This window comes from Cololabis saira, chromosome 2 (assembly GCF_033807715.1).
Source record: "Cololabis saira isolate AMF1-May2022 chromosome 2, fColSai1.1, whole genome shotgun sequence".
NCBI lineage: Eukaryota > Metazoa > Chordata > Actinopteri > Beloniformes > Belonidae > Cololabis > Cololabis saira.
In genome coordinates, this window is record NC_084588.1 from 53,000,398 (window position 1) to 53,013,428 (window position 13,031).

A 13,031-nucleotide genomic window follows, 5' to 3' on the forward strand; every position below is an offset into this window, starting at 1 on the left:
ACAACCAAACATCGTGTGCAGGGCTGGCAGATACAGGGAAACCTCCTGAGTGACTGAAAACTCACAGGACACAAGTGCTGGAGTCTGAAACCAGAAGAAAGAGCTGGAGTCTGAAACCACGTTTCCACACAGCCGGGTATTTACAAAAACGGATATTTCCCCCTCTACGTTTTGAAAAATTCCATCATTTACACGAGATCGTTTTCAAAATCTCTTCGTTTACACGAATCTGCATAAATACGCTGTTAACGTCATGCCAGCCAATCAGAATCCTGGAAAAAACATCAACAAATAACACGAGTAACTTCCAGTTAAGGCTGATTTATGGTCCCGCGTTACACCAACGCAGAGCTACGGCGTAGGGTACGCGGTACGTGCACCGTACGGCGCGCATCGCCGCGTACCCTACGCCGTAGCTCTGCGTCGATTTAACGCGGGACCATAATTCAGGCTTTACTTCCAAGACGGAACGAGAGTCTTTGGTTTGGAGTGACAGAGAAGTGGAGTTACTTTTAAGTGTGACTTTAGAATATAAAACAAGTAAAATACAAGAAAATATTGACGGTTACAAACTAATTGTAAACACAGGTGTCACTCATGACGCTGGTGACGTTTCTGTTTCATAATGTGACGTTCAGAAGAATAAATGTCCGTTTCTCTCCGTTTACAAGCAAACGTGAAAACTGAGTTTTTGAAAATCTCCACTTTGGCCGGAGTTTTCAGAAATGATCGTTTTTGGAGACTTTGAGCTTCGTTTTCGTGTAAACGAACGAACAAAACGCATGAAAACGCCTCCGTTTTTGCTCCGTGTAAACGGGGCCTGAGACCAGAAGAGAAGAGCTGGAGTCTGTGCTGCGTTCCTGCAACCACGTCTCGGGGAATCATTGAACTGCTTTCCTGATATTTCCGCTGTGGAAAAATCAACCGCTGAAAAGGAGCCGCGAGCCCTGGCAGAAGTCCCAGCGCTACACAGACTCATCCCGATGCATCTGCAGCCGGCTGGCTCTTCTGCAGCATCAGTCCGTCTCCCAGCGCTGAAAACGCCTGTGAGACCTCGGGATGAACCTGATGGGACGCGGCCAAGCCGCCATCACTCGCTATAGAATAACTGACCCCGTAACGGCTGCATAACCTCCTCAGATTGATGTGCAACAACTGCCCCGAGTTCATCGCTCTCATCTTTCCTCCCTTACGCAAGTTAACACCCACTTGAATCCTGCAGAGCGACAGAATAACCTCTGGAAACCACTACAGTGCCCCGTTTCCTCCTCCCTCAGGGTTTAGGAGAGGAAGACGCAGCCAGGTGCTGCTCATCATCATCATCATCATCATCATCATCATCATCATCAGCCCTCGGATGAACAACCTGATCAGCAGCAAATGTGCCGACTTCAATAAAAACAGATGTTCTGGGAGTTTGCTGGATTCAAGACAAAGGGCCTGATTTACTAAAGGTTTGCGTGTGTAAAAACATGTGCAAACTTGACATCACCCGCAAACCAAAGTGCCAGCTGATCTACTAACAGCGTGCAAAGACGACTGCGCCTCTGAAATGAGCAAAATAGCACACGCTGTTCATTTAGTACTTTTGCCCTGATGAATAATCAATATGGGGCGTACCCGGCAGAAAGCGCTAAATACTGGGAGGGGAAAATGCAAATAGGTTCATTTACCAAACGCAATGAGATTTACCAAGCCTGAAAGTAGTTGCGGGGATTGTGATTGCGTCTGTATTTAATACGTTCGAAAGGAAGGTGCTAATCTGCCCAGCATTACGCAGGGATGGCTGCTGTTATTGTGGCAAGGAGGCGACATCCAAAATCAAAGAATAGCAGAGAGAGAGTCTTTCGGACTCGTGTAAATTTGTTTGGAATGAATGAAAACCAGATAGTTGAAACATATCGACTATCTAGCGATTCCATCTTGGAGCTGTTGAATGAGTTAAGGGCTGATTTGAGGACTGGGCTCAACTTGTGGTGAGGATTCTCCACATGCAAAAGGAGAAATATTTTATTTTAATGTTAAATCGAGTATTATTCAGCAAAAGGTTGCCACAGGAGGCACATTCATTTTTTTATTTGTGATAATAAATAAATCACGTGTTTTCATGGAGAAAAAAGTGTTTGTTATTGTGCGCCTATACTTGTTCTGCAGTTGTCATACCCCGGTGTTGTGCCGTATTCAGCACCCCTGCCGTGAAAAGCACCCCCTCGTCTGACAAAAATGATATTCTCATTCCGTGTCATGTTCTGTTTAGCGTCCAGTTTTGTGTTAATGATTCATGTTTAAATGCGCTCATGGATTCCACAATAGTCATACTTTCCCACAATCACAGTCACAGATAACAAAAATCGGGTAAATGGTTATTGATGTCATTCATTAATAGCCTGCTTACTGTGTTGTCTTCCATAATATTTGTAAATATATATAATATAAACTCCTAAGTATGTGTTTGTGTGAGTGTGTATATATAAATATATTGAAGTGTCAGTGTGTTGTTTTTTTTCTTGGTCTACTTATCATTGAATATACGAGGGGGTGCTTTTCACGGCAGGGGTGCTGAATACGGCACAACAATTTGCCTCTTCCACTAATATCTCTAACTCCAACTCGTCAAATTTCATTTTGCGCTTGCAAACCGTAATACACGCAACACTTCATTTAAATACTGAGGTTTGCACCTGTTACAAATTGCGCACGCAATCTTAGTTGATCATCCGCAAAACACACAACAACAGCACGCGCAAACTTTTTCAGTGCACACGCAATTTATTCTCTCTCTTTACTTATTCTTTATTTAGGATCTTAGTAAATCAGGCCCAAAGTGTATTAAAACAATACAGAGGTTGATGCTGCACATCTATGTGAAAAGTACAGTTTCTAAGGCGGTTGTTGATATTTCCACATATATTTCCGCAGGTAATTTACCCCGAGATTAGACCGTGTATAACCTTTTTCCCCCAAACCGGTTCCAGAGCTGGTTCTGGTTCTGGTTCTGGGCCAACGCTGAGTTTGGAAAAAAAAAATTCTGTTTCCACTGACAAAGAACTGGCTCCGGTTCCAAGGTAGCACCAAGTTATTAAGTTATTCAGACCAACGGCAACAGCAAGACTGGGAGACATTTTCAAATAAGAATGAATCTGGATGCAGCAAAGCATCATGGGAGGAGGAGACAACCTGTCTTTTAGACTACGTTCACACTGCAGTTTCCAAGGGACCCAAATCCGATGTTCTGCTCATATGTGACTCAGATCTGATTAGTTTATGACAGTGTGAACAGCACAAGTCACATGGAGTCTGATCTTTTCTAATCAGATTCAGGTTCTTCCATATGTGGTTCTAAATCGGATACAGGTCTGAGGTTTAGCAATGCGACCTCAGTGTGAACAGCCAGGTCGGAATTAATGCGACTTTGACGTCACTTGAGAGCGGTAGCCCTCGACATCCTGAAATTCTGGATGAAATCTGTCTCTGTAAAGATGTTCATCACATCATGATCCCACCACTCGTGACTCCGAGTCGCGTCCACACACACCTCTCTACAGACGATGCGTCCACACACACCTCTCTACAGACGATTCATCCACACACACCTCTCTGCAGACGATGCATCCACACACACCTCTCTACAGACGATTCATCCACACACACCTCTCTACAGACGAGGCAGCCATCGCTCCACAAAAAGCCATTATTAAAAATGCGTCTTTCTTTCTCCTCCTTCTCCTCTTCATCAACACTTGCTCACAGTTTCGTCGGCTTCCACCAACAACAACTTCAGAATATCCCCATGTATCTCACTTCTGTTCCTCCATGTTTACCACCGTATGACGGCGTCGTTATTGTTCCTCTGCACATGCGGGTCAGTTCAGGCCGCGATGCGTTCACACTCCAGTCGGATATAGGACACATTTTAAAAGATAATGTGAACAGACACACAAAAAAATTGGATATGGGAAAAAATGGGAATTGAGCATTAAGGCCTGCAGTGTGAACGTAATCTTTGAGACGTGTCCACGGAGGATCTACGTGGACCAAGTCCTGTTAGAGCAGATACCTGGTTGTTGCTGCAACTTTCACGCAAACGCAGCGACGTAACTGACGTTTGCAGAGACGTAATGACCTGGCTCCTCTTAGCACCCCGAGCTGTGGAAAAACAAACCGGTTCTCAGCTGGTTCCCAAGTTGAACGAGTTGTGGACCAGAACCAGCACTGGAACCGGTTTGGTGGAAAAGGGGTAGTAGTGCTTCTGTAATAAATACACCACAAAACCTGAGGTTAAGAAGTATTATTGATCCGAATGAACCTCGAGTCACTGGCGTAACCTGCAAAGTTGCACTTTCAATAGGACAAAGTAATAAAAATACACGTTTGAGTTCATGAAGTGGCTCTTCACCCACAACCCTTCAGAGGACGGGCAGGTACAGAAAACAGGTTTTATTAAAGGTTTAGAAGATTAGTTTTAAAGTTCTTTGTATGAATTCTGCAGTTAAAAACAGATAATAATGTAACCCTCTGACTTGTTAATGATTCCAGCTGAGCGGTTTTCTTACTTTCCAATAAAGTAAAGCATCGTGAGTACACAGTGGATTAACGAGGTTATGTCCTTTTTAAAAGTAGAGAAAATTAGATACTCAAGAAGGGGAAACTTGAACAAATTCTATAATAAATGGCAACCTTTTATGGACTTTTTTGCGACAACGTAACCCCCCCCACACCCTTTTTATTTATTTATTATTATTGTTTTTATTATTTTTATTTTTTACTTGGGTTTTCTTTTTTTAAGATCTTTACTTTTTGTCTATCCTTATGTTTATACAGTATGCCCAGTTAATTATTTCATACAGACTGTGTCTATTTTATTGTATTGTTTATCTAGTCTTGTTTTGTATTATCATTATTTGTTCTTAAAAAGTATGTAAATTTAAATTCTCTGATACATACAACCACGTTCATTGCTGTCACCAATGTGCCCTGGCGTATGTAAGTGCCTTTGTTACTTTTGCATCAATAAAAAAATATGAAACAGAAAGTAAAGCATCGTTATAAACTCTTCTTCTGTTGTTCATAAATGCTAGTGAATCACTAGCAAGAGAGTCGTGGCTCCACGGCTCCAATAAACCATCAGTGAAGTGGCTTTAATGTCAATTTAAAAGGTTTTAGTCACGCTGCGGTAACAAAAGTAACAAACGTTTGTGGTGATGTGAAGAACTCCCTAAAGAAACAGTTTATTCCTCGTACTGCACCACTAAAGACTATTTTGGGGAAACTTCAATCCTCTATGCAGGATGCTTTATCGTGAAAGAGAAGTTTTTTTATTGAAAAACTAGTAATAAGGAATATTTAATCTGGGTTTATCTGAAGGGAGATGTCGGAGCTTTGCGACCTCAGGGGCCTTTTCTTAGTTCTTCCACCTCTTGGTGTGTTTTTCTACCTCAGTGCGTTTCCCTGCACGTCTAAATCAAGTTACTGGCAACAATCCAGCTAAGATTAAACTGGAGTTTCCCAGAAATCCAAGTAAACGTGAGGGAGAAGACCATCGATTACTGAGTGAGGTGACGACTCCATGCCGGTGCCGTTCTTCCGGTTCCTTCTTTGTTGTTCGTCTTCTTCTCTTGCTGTGTTGATATTCTGGCTTTGATATTCTGGCTTTCGTGGTGTCGTCACGTCCAGAAATTCCCGGGGCGGTCAGTAGCTCGGCTAAACGTGGGTTGGTAAACATGCTGGAATAACTCGGATTAGGACGAATTATCTGGCACTAAAAGCTCCATTTGAAGAGCTTCGGTTCAGTTCCACTATAGTCCGACTAAGGTGTAAACACGACTTGAGAGGAACCATCCGTGTAGACCAGGTGTGTCAAACTCATTCTGCTTGGCGGGCCAGATTTGACCTTTTTTTTTGCGGGCCGCACAAAATAACAAAAACGGTGCGAAAATGTTTTTTTCACTATTGTTATCTAATCCAATATCAGTTTAGTTAATTTTAAAGGAAATATGAACTTTGTTTCCCCTATAATTATGTAAAATATATTTCTTCAGGAAATTCTTGAAATTTCTCTGTTTTTTTTTTTTCAAATTATGTAAGATACTTTTAATATCATTTTACAAAGATAAACATCTTCTATCATCTTTTTTAGCAATGATATTTTTCCTGCGAAAATATATAATAGTAGTCAGTTAATAAAAATAAACGGCCGTCTACAAAGAAATAAAATCGGCAAATGCATTCTAGAAAACTAAAAAAATGTCAAACTGCTCTATTTGTGGAATAACGATGGATTTGTAGAAGAAATATATTATCGGATATGCTGCGATTCATGGAAAATATTTATGCCTTCCTTTTTAGTAAATTAACATTTCGGTTTTTTGCGTTGGAAACTTCTCTCGGGCCGCATGAAAACCTCTCTCGGGCCACATTTGACACCCCTGCTGTAGACTGAATGATGGAGGCAGCGTACGGGAGCTGTGCATCGATCGGTCCAGATGACGGAAATGAGTTGAAGCGAGAGCGCTCAGCAGCGTTGGGTCAGACCAGACCTGCATGGTGTTGCTCTGACGTCGCCACGTACAGAGATGTTTTGCAATGACGCAGAAAAAAACAAGTCTGTGTAATTGATTTTTTGAGCGCAGTGTAAAACATAAAACTGGTTCCAAGTCAGTAAGGACAACAAAATACACACATATGGCTCACTGCCCATTTAAAAAAAAAAAAAAAGATTTGAAGTGCCTTATAGTTTGGAAATACAGTAAATGAATTTTGAATCTAGACTTTATTGTAATTAACTGGATTATGACAGAACTGACCTGGATTGTGTTTAATTCGACTGCACATGACTCGTATTGTGTGTTAAGTGTCTTGAGATGACTCTTGTTGTGAACTGGTGACCTACAAATTAAGGTTTATTGAATTGAATCAGGGGAAAAAAATAACTTTCCCTTGGCCCGAGGCAGAGCAGGATAATCCTTCACGTGGGAGTGTTTCTGCTGTCAAGTACTTTCATGGAGCAGTAAAACAACTAAAGATCTATGTGGTGATTTTAACAGATACTCTGGAAGTGCTGAGTAAGGAAAGGAAGAAAAACATTCATCGCCCGCGGATCAAACGCGCTGGATATGATTATACGTTCTGTACGTGTTCTGTCCACAGACACGTCAGTGGGAAATCCTCACAAACAAAACTATTACAGTAATGTTTGTCAAACGAGACTGGCAGGTTCCAGAACAGAATGAGCCGGTTTTTTTTTCTGACAAACTCAAAAGCACATGTTCACGTTAAGATTATTCTCATTCATTACTCAGGTAGAAGTATAGATACTAGAGTTTAAAAATACTCCTGTAGAAGTTGAAGTATCAACTCAAGTTTTTTACTCAAGTAAAAGTATAAAAGTACTGGTTTCAAAACTACTTAAAGTATAAAAGTAAAAGTAATGTAAGGGGGAAAAAAGCCATTAAGGACAAAAGCCATTGAAAATGAATGTATCTTAGTATAATGCAAATATATTAAAGAAGCATATATGTGTACTATTGAGCATTAACATGTGTTAATATAAATATATTAAAGAAGCATATATGTGTACTATTGAGCATTAACATGTGTTAATATAAATATATTAAAGAAGCATATATGTGTACTATTGAGCATTAACATGTGTTTCAGAGAGCAGCAGATATAATGACTAGTTGCCTATAAGTATTGTAATGGTGCAAAAAGTCAAACGTTCATGTTCATGTTATCATTTATCCTAACCTTTATTGGAATGTACATCCAAGTTTAGTTGCAGGAATCTGAGGGAACGGATGTAAGAACAAAACTGGACAAGAACATCTGAAACAACCACAACCAAATTCACTCTATCCGGATGGAGCAATTTAACTGGATAGTTTTTATTAAAGGCCCAAATGAAATAGAGTAACGAGGCTGTTTTTAAAATGTAAGGAGTAAAAAGTACAGATAATTCTGTGAAAATGTAAGGAGTAAAAGTAAAAAGTCGTCTGAAAAATAATTACTCCAGTGAAGTATAGATAACCAAAATTTCTACTTAAGTAAGGTAACAAAGTATTTGTACTTCGTTACTTGACACCTCTGATTATTCCTCTCCTGAAGACGTTTCACCTCTCGTTGGAGCTCCGGGCAGACGGTTGTTGAGCAGCTGAAGTCACATGTAAACCTTGTGGTCGTTGATAACGGAGGTTACGAACCCTCCTGAAGCCTAGACGTGCTGTGTGGTTCAGATCTGAGCTATAATCAGTCTGACACTTGAAACGGAGCCTTTTGGATGAGAGGTGAAACATCTTCAAGAATTGATTTAATTTTTTTATTTTTGTTCATGTAAAAAAAAAAGAGAGAAAAAAAAAAAGAAACAACACTTCATGAGAAGTTTAAGAAAATAACAACAAAACAAAACAAGGAATTTCTTCCTTTAAAACTTGCTAACTTGATTTACATGTGCCAAAAAAAGGAGTAGGAATAAGTGTAAACTTATTTAGTCCTACCCCCATTCACTGATCATTTAACCTGTATTTATAAATATTCACACACTGCTAAGTAACAGTATTGTTATTATTACTATTATATACTGTTATTATACTCACACACATACTTATACATGCATACATACCATATTGGAATATTTCTATATATTTGTACACATATGCCCATATAGATATTTATTAGTGGTGGGACTCGATTAAAAAAATTAATCTAATTAATTAGAGGCTTTGTAATTAATTAATCGCAATTAATCGCATATCAATATTTGACACAAGAAGCAACATTTTTCAACATTTTGGTATATGACTGAATCATTGAATTGACACATAAATGAGTTTAAACAACAAAATTGCTCCGGTGATAGGCAAATTCTTTCTTGCACAATTTGCACACAACTGTGCTTTTATCCAGGTTTCCACTCAGTAGTTTTTTAAAACTAAAATTTCCGCCCGCCGAACCAGCAACCACTTCCCATCAGTTTCAGTTTCTATTGTTGTTTCTCTTGTTGAGTTCTGTGCATCAGTATTACGGGGAACTTATACAGGAATACTCGTGCAACGAGAAACGTTCCGCACTGTTTGGAGTGCAAAAGTAAATTGCGATTAAATGTGTTATTTTTTTTGTTGCGTTATTTTTCTGTAATTAATTAATCGTAATTAATGCGATAAAGTCTCAGTCCTAATAAATATACTAATTTACACTATGTATATATATACATATACATACATATATATAATTTGCTGCCCATTTCTGTACATAAATATACACATATCTACCCATTCACCCTAATAGTGTTATATTCAGAATCAAGAAAAGAGGCTCAGTCTCTTTCCATCTGAGCGCTGAGCGCTCCACATCATCTCCTCACTCTTTACAGATGTGCTACAGCCAGTTATTTCTGCAGAAATTACCTCCAGAAAAACTAATCCGAACGCCAGAGCGAAACTACAGCGACTTAGGCAACAAGTAGATGATAGCCGGTTTACGCAAGAAGTATTTTACTCATGCAAACCACAGAGAGGGGGGTCATTCTCAGTTACTGACATATGGAAGTTGTGAAAGAGGTGATTCAGAAGAACGGTGACTGTTCACTACTTTTATTAAAACGGTGGCATTAAGATGCCTTTCTATGAAGCATTAAAGTTTGTCATTATAGTCATGGAAAAGAAAAACATTTGTTTCAGTTCAACTCAAGAGAAAACTGCAGCAAAAGCAGCAGAACATGCAAACAGACCGGCACCTTCCCGGGGAGAAAGACACAGTTTCAGCATACCACAAAAAAAAGAAAAGCTTGGTATGCAGCGGGACTTAGAGATTTACAGCAAATAGGAAGAAAAGTACTCACCAGTCGCTGGACGTCTCCTGCTGAACGGCTCGCTCCGAGTCTGCACAAGACTTAGACGTTAGAGCGAAATGATCCATGGCTGATGTGAGACGCTCTCATCATCGGTGCGGCTGGAAGTGGGAGGTGAGGAGAGCCAGCAGGTTTTCCTGAGAACGTAGGGGAGGGAGCAGCTCTGAAAATCCCTAAAGGAGCGGGAAGGGGGACTGCAAGAATGCGGTCGTGTCAACAGGAATGCAAACTCATTGTAATTGAGCAAGTAAGTCATCAAAAGGTACAGAGTGTTCTGCAAGTTTCACGCGGGACCAGTTAACCACGGAGGAGCTGCAGGCGCCAAGAAATGTCCCCAAAAGAGGGAGTTCTGGGTTGGTTTCTTTACTTTATTTCATTCACCTTTGACATGGAGACAAGTCTACTTCCCTTGAAAGTCTTGACAAGATTTCATCAGAGAAAAATAAAACTCTACCACCAGAGTTTGACATTTCTCACCATTAAATACAGCACATGAAACAAAAAAATTCAAGGATCATATTAAAGATTTTACAAAAGAAAAGAGAGAAAACAGTTGTGAGGATGCTGTGACTGCACATTAAAACTTTATCTGCACAATCGCACCCCGGAGAGCAACATTCATCACGGATAACAAGGATGCCAGAACGCGGGGGGGTAAATCATGACAAAAACAGACACGGTGTTTGGCTACGATTACTCAAACACAGAAGCAAAAGAAATATTACACTGAAAAAAAAACATCAACAACAAAAAAGAATCACTCCAGAGAGAAATAAACGTCAGATTTTAAACAGGAAAATGCAAACTGGGCAGAGATGGTCCGTGTTTATTTTGGGAGGAATCGCCGGCAGGATTCAGGATTGAAAGGACTCGGTGGAGAAGCTGGAATCACGCCGGTAGTCGTGGTTTCACTCCATCAAACTTCACATTATTGTGCAAATCAGTCAGCGGGAGAACTCTGCGACGGGCGCGACGCAGAGGTCAAAGGTCGTCCAGGATCCACTCCCGTGACGGGGCTGGAATGAGGAGGGGGGGGGGGAGAGCATAGACATATATACGTAGACGCCGCATCGAGTGGTTTTGCCCGCTGCTGCGATACGTCAACGTCTCCTCCATATTGGATGTTCAAGACTGCGCTGTAAACTAATACGAGTAAATGGGCTTATTTTCATAAAGCGCCTTTCTACAAAGAAATGTACGTTTTACGTCTCGTTTATTCATTCACACACGCACTAATATACTTGGGAAACAGTTAGGCACCAAATATAATATTTAATTTTCTCAGACGGCAAAAATAAGAACTTTATTGATCCCACATAGGAGTAATTCATGTTCTATCAGCTATAGAGAACAAGGTAGTGCCGAAAAACAATAAATATCCCCCCTCACAAGAAAAATAGAGAGACATATTTTCGCATCAACAAAACAAATTTTCAAATTTTCAAATAACAAAATAACACATTTGAACAATTTTTCAAACAATAAAATAACTGAAAAAATCTGAAAAATGGTTCAAATATGTTATTTTGTTACTTGAAAATTTTAAAATATGTTTATGTAATTTCTTATTCTCTTATCTATTTCTTATTCTCTTATTTTTGTGATTTTTCTTTATTTTTTGTGAGCTGATATAACATGAATTACTCCTATGTGGGATCAATAAAGTTCTTATTTTTGCCATCTGAGAAAATTAAATATATTATATTTGGTGCCTAACTGTTTCCCAAGTATATTAGTGCGTGTGTGAATGAATAAATGAGACGTAAAACGTACATTTATTTGTAGAAAGGCGCTTTATGAAAATAAGTCCATTTACTTGTATTAGTTTACAGCGCAGTCTTGAACATCCAATATGGCGGCGACGTTGACGTACGGCTCAGCGATCGATGGGGCGTCTACGTTTATATGTCTATGGGGGGAGTCATGGGACGGTAATGAGAAGCAGCGTTGCCCTGGCGACCGCAGGGCTGATGGAGGAGGAGGTCCTGATGGAGGAGGAGGGCGGAGGGCGGAGGGCGGAGGGCGGAGGGCCGAGGGCGGAGGGCCGAGGGCGGCGGGCCCACCCCCTCAGAACGGGGACAGGCTCGGCACCTTGATGTTGATGTCTCCGATGTTGATGTTCCGGGGAATCTCGGGCAGGTTCATGTTCTTCACGGCGGAGACGGCGCGCGCCGGCGCCGCCGACAGGCCGCCCTGCCCGGAGGAAACACAGAACAGGCCGTTAAAAGTAAAAAAAAAAAAAGTAAAAGTAGCTTTATTATCTACGGAGCCTGTAAGAGCTCAAGTGAAGAAAAAAAAGTAACTTCGTGGCCACATGAAAGTTAATCGAGAGCACGTTATGTGTCATCGTGAGCAAAATTTATTAAAGCGTGGGTACGATTAACAAAGCGTGCGCACATTTTGGAAAATTGTGCGCATATAATATAATATAATATTATATAATATAATATAACGTGCGCATGTTATATTCAATCGTGCTGTAATGCGTCCCTTATCAGCCATAAGGGCATTAAGATCCTTTAAACATGGATCTCCTAAGAATTTACCATGGGTTAGGCATGGCGCAAAAAGAAATGCTGGCAACTCTAGCCTCCCAACATGGTATAATGATCAGTCTAGCCACTTTAAAAAGAATGCTTAGAGCAAGTAATCTCCGCCGTCGGGATTATGATGATCTAGGTCTCATCATTGATTTTATTTTGGGCCAACTCCAAGGCCCAGGAAGACTCCATGGGTATCGTTGGATGCACAAGAAATGCATACGGTTTGCGCGTCAGGACAGAGGATGTGCAGAGGAGCGAGCACTCAATTAAGGAAAACGAGAGCTCATTTAACCAAATCGTGCGCACAATTTAATAAAAAAAATGTGCACACGTTTTATTAACTCGTGTGTACGATTGATTAAATCGTGTTCATGATTTAATAACTCGTGAGCACGTTCTATTAACTCGTGCGCACAATTTAATTAAACATGCACACGAGTTAATAAAACGTGCACACGAGTTAATAAAACGTGCACACGAGTTAATAGAACGTGCACACGAGTTAATAAAACGTGCACACGAGTTAATAAAACGTGCACACGAGTTAATAAAACGTGCACACGAGTTAATAAAACGTGCACACGAGTTAATAAAACGTGCACACGAGTTAATAAAACGTGCACACGAGTTAATAAAACGTGCAC

General features: G+C 40.4%; 2 protein-coding genes across 2 annotated transcripts in view; both read right to left on the reverse strand.

The window, feature by feature from the left end:
• The window catches only part of LOC133456800 (aminopeptidase Ey-like), a 54,199-nt gene extending 43,198 nt beyond the window's left edge, over positions 1-11,001 (reverse strand). Inside the window, exon 1 of the mRNA XM_061735392.1 lies at positions 9,836-11,001. The gene's annotated coding sequence lies outside the window, so the exon portion shown is untranslated. The remainder of the gene's footprint in view (positions 1-9,835) is intronic.
• Positions 11,002-11,665: 664 nt separating this feature from the next.
• Positions 11,666-13,031, reverse strand: part of LOC133418350 (AP-3 complex subunit sigma-2) — a 20,752-nt gene continuing 19,386 nt past the window's right edge. Inside the window, exon 6 of the mRNA XM_061706948.1 lies at positions 11,666-12,037. Within this exon, the coding sequence (XP_061562932.1) occupies positions 11,912-12,037 (126 nt within the window). The 3' untranslated portion in view covers positions 11,666-11,911. The remainder of the gene's footprint in view (positions 12,038-13,031) is intronic.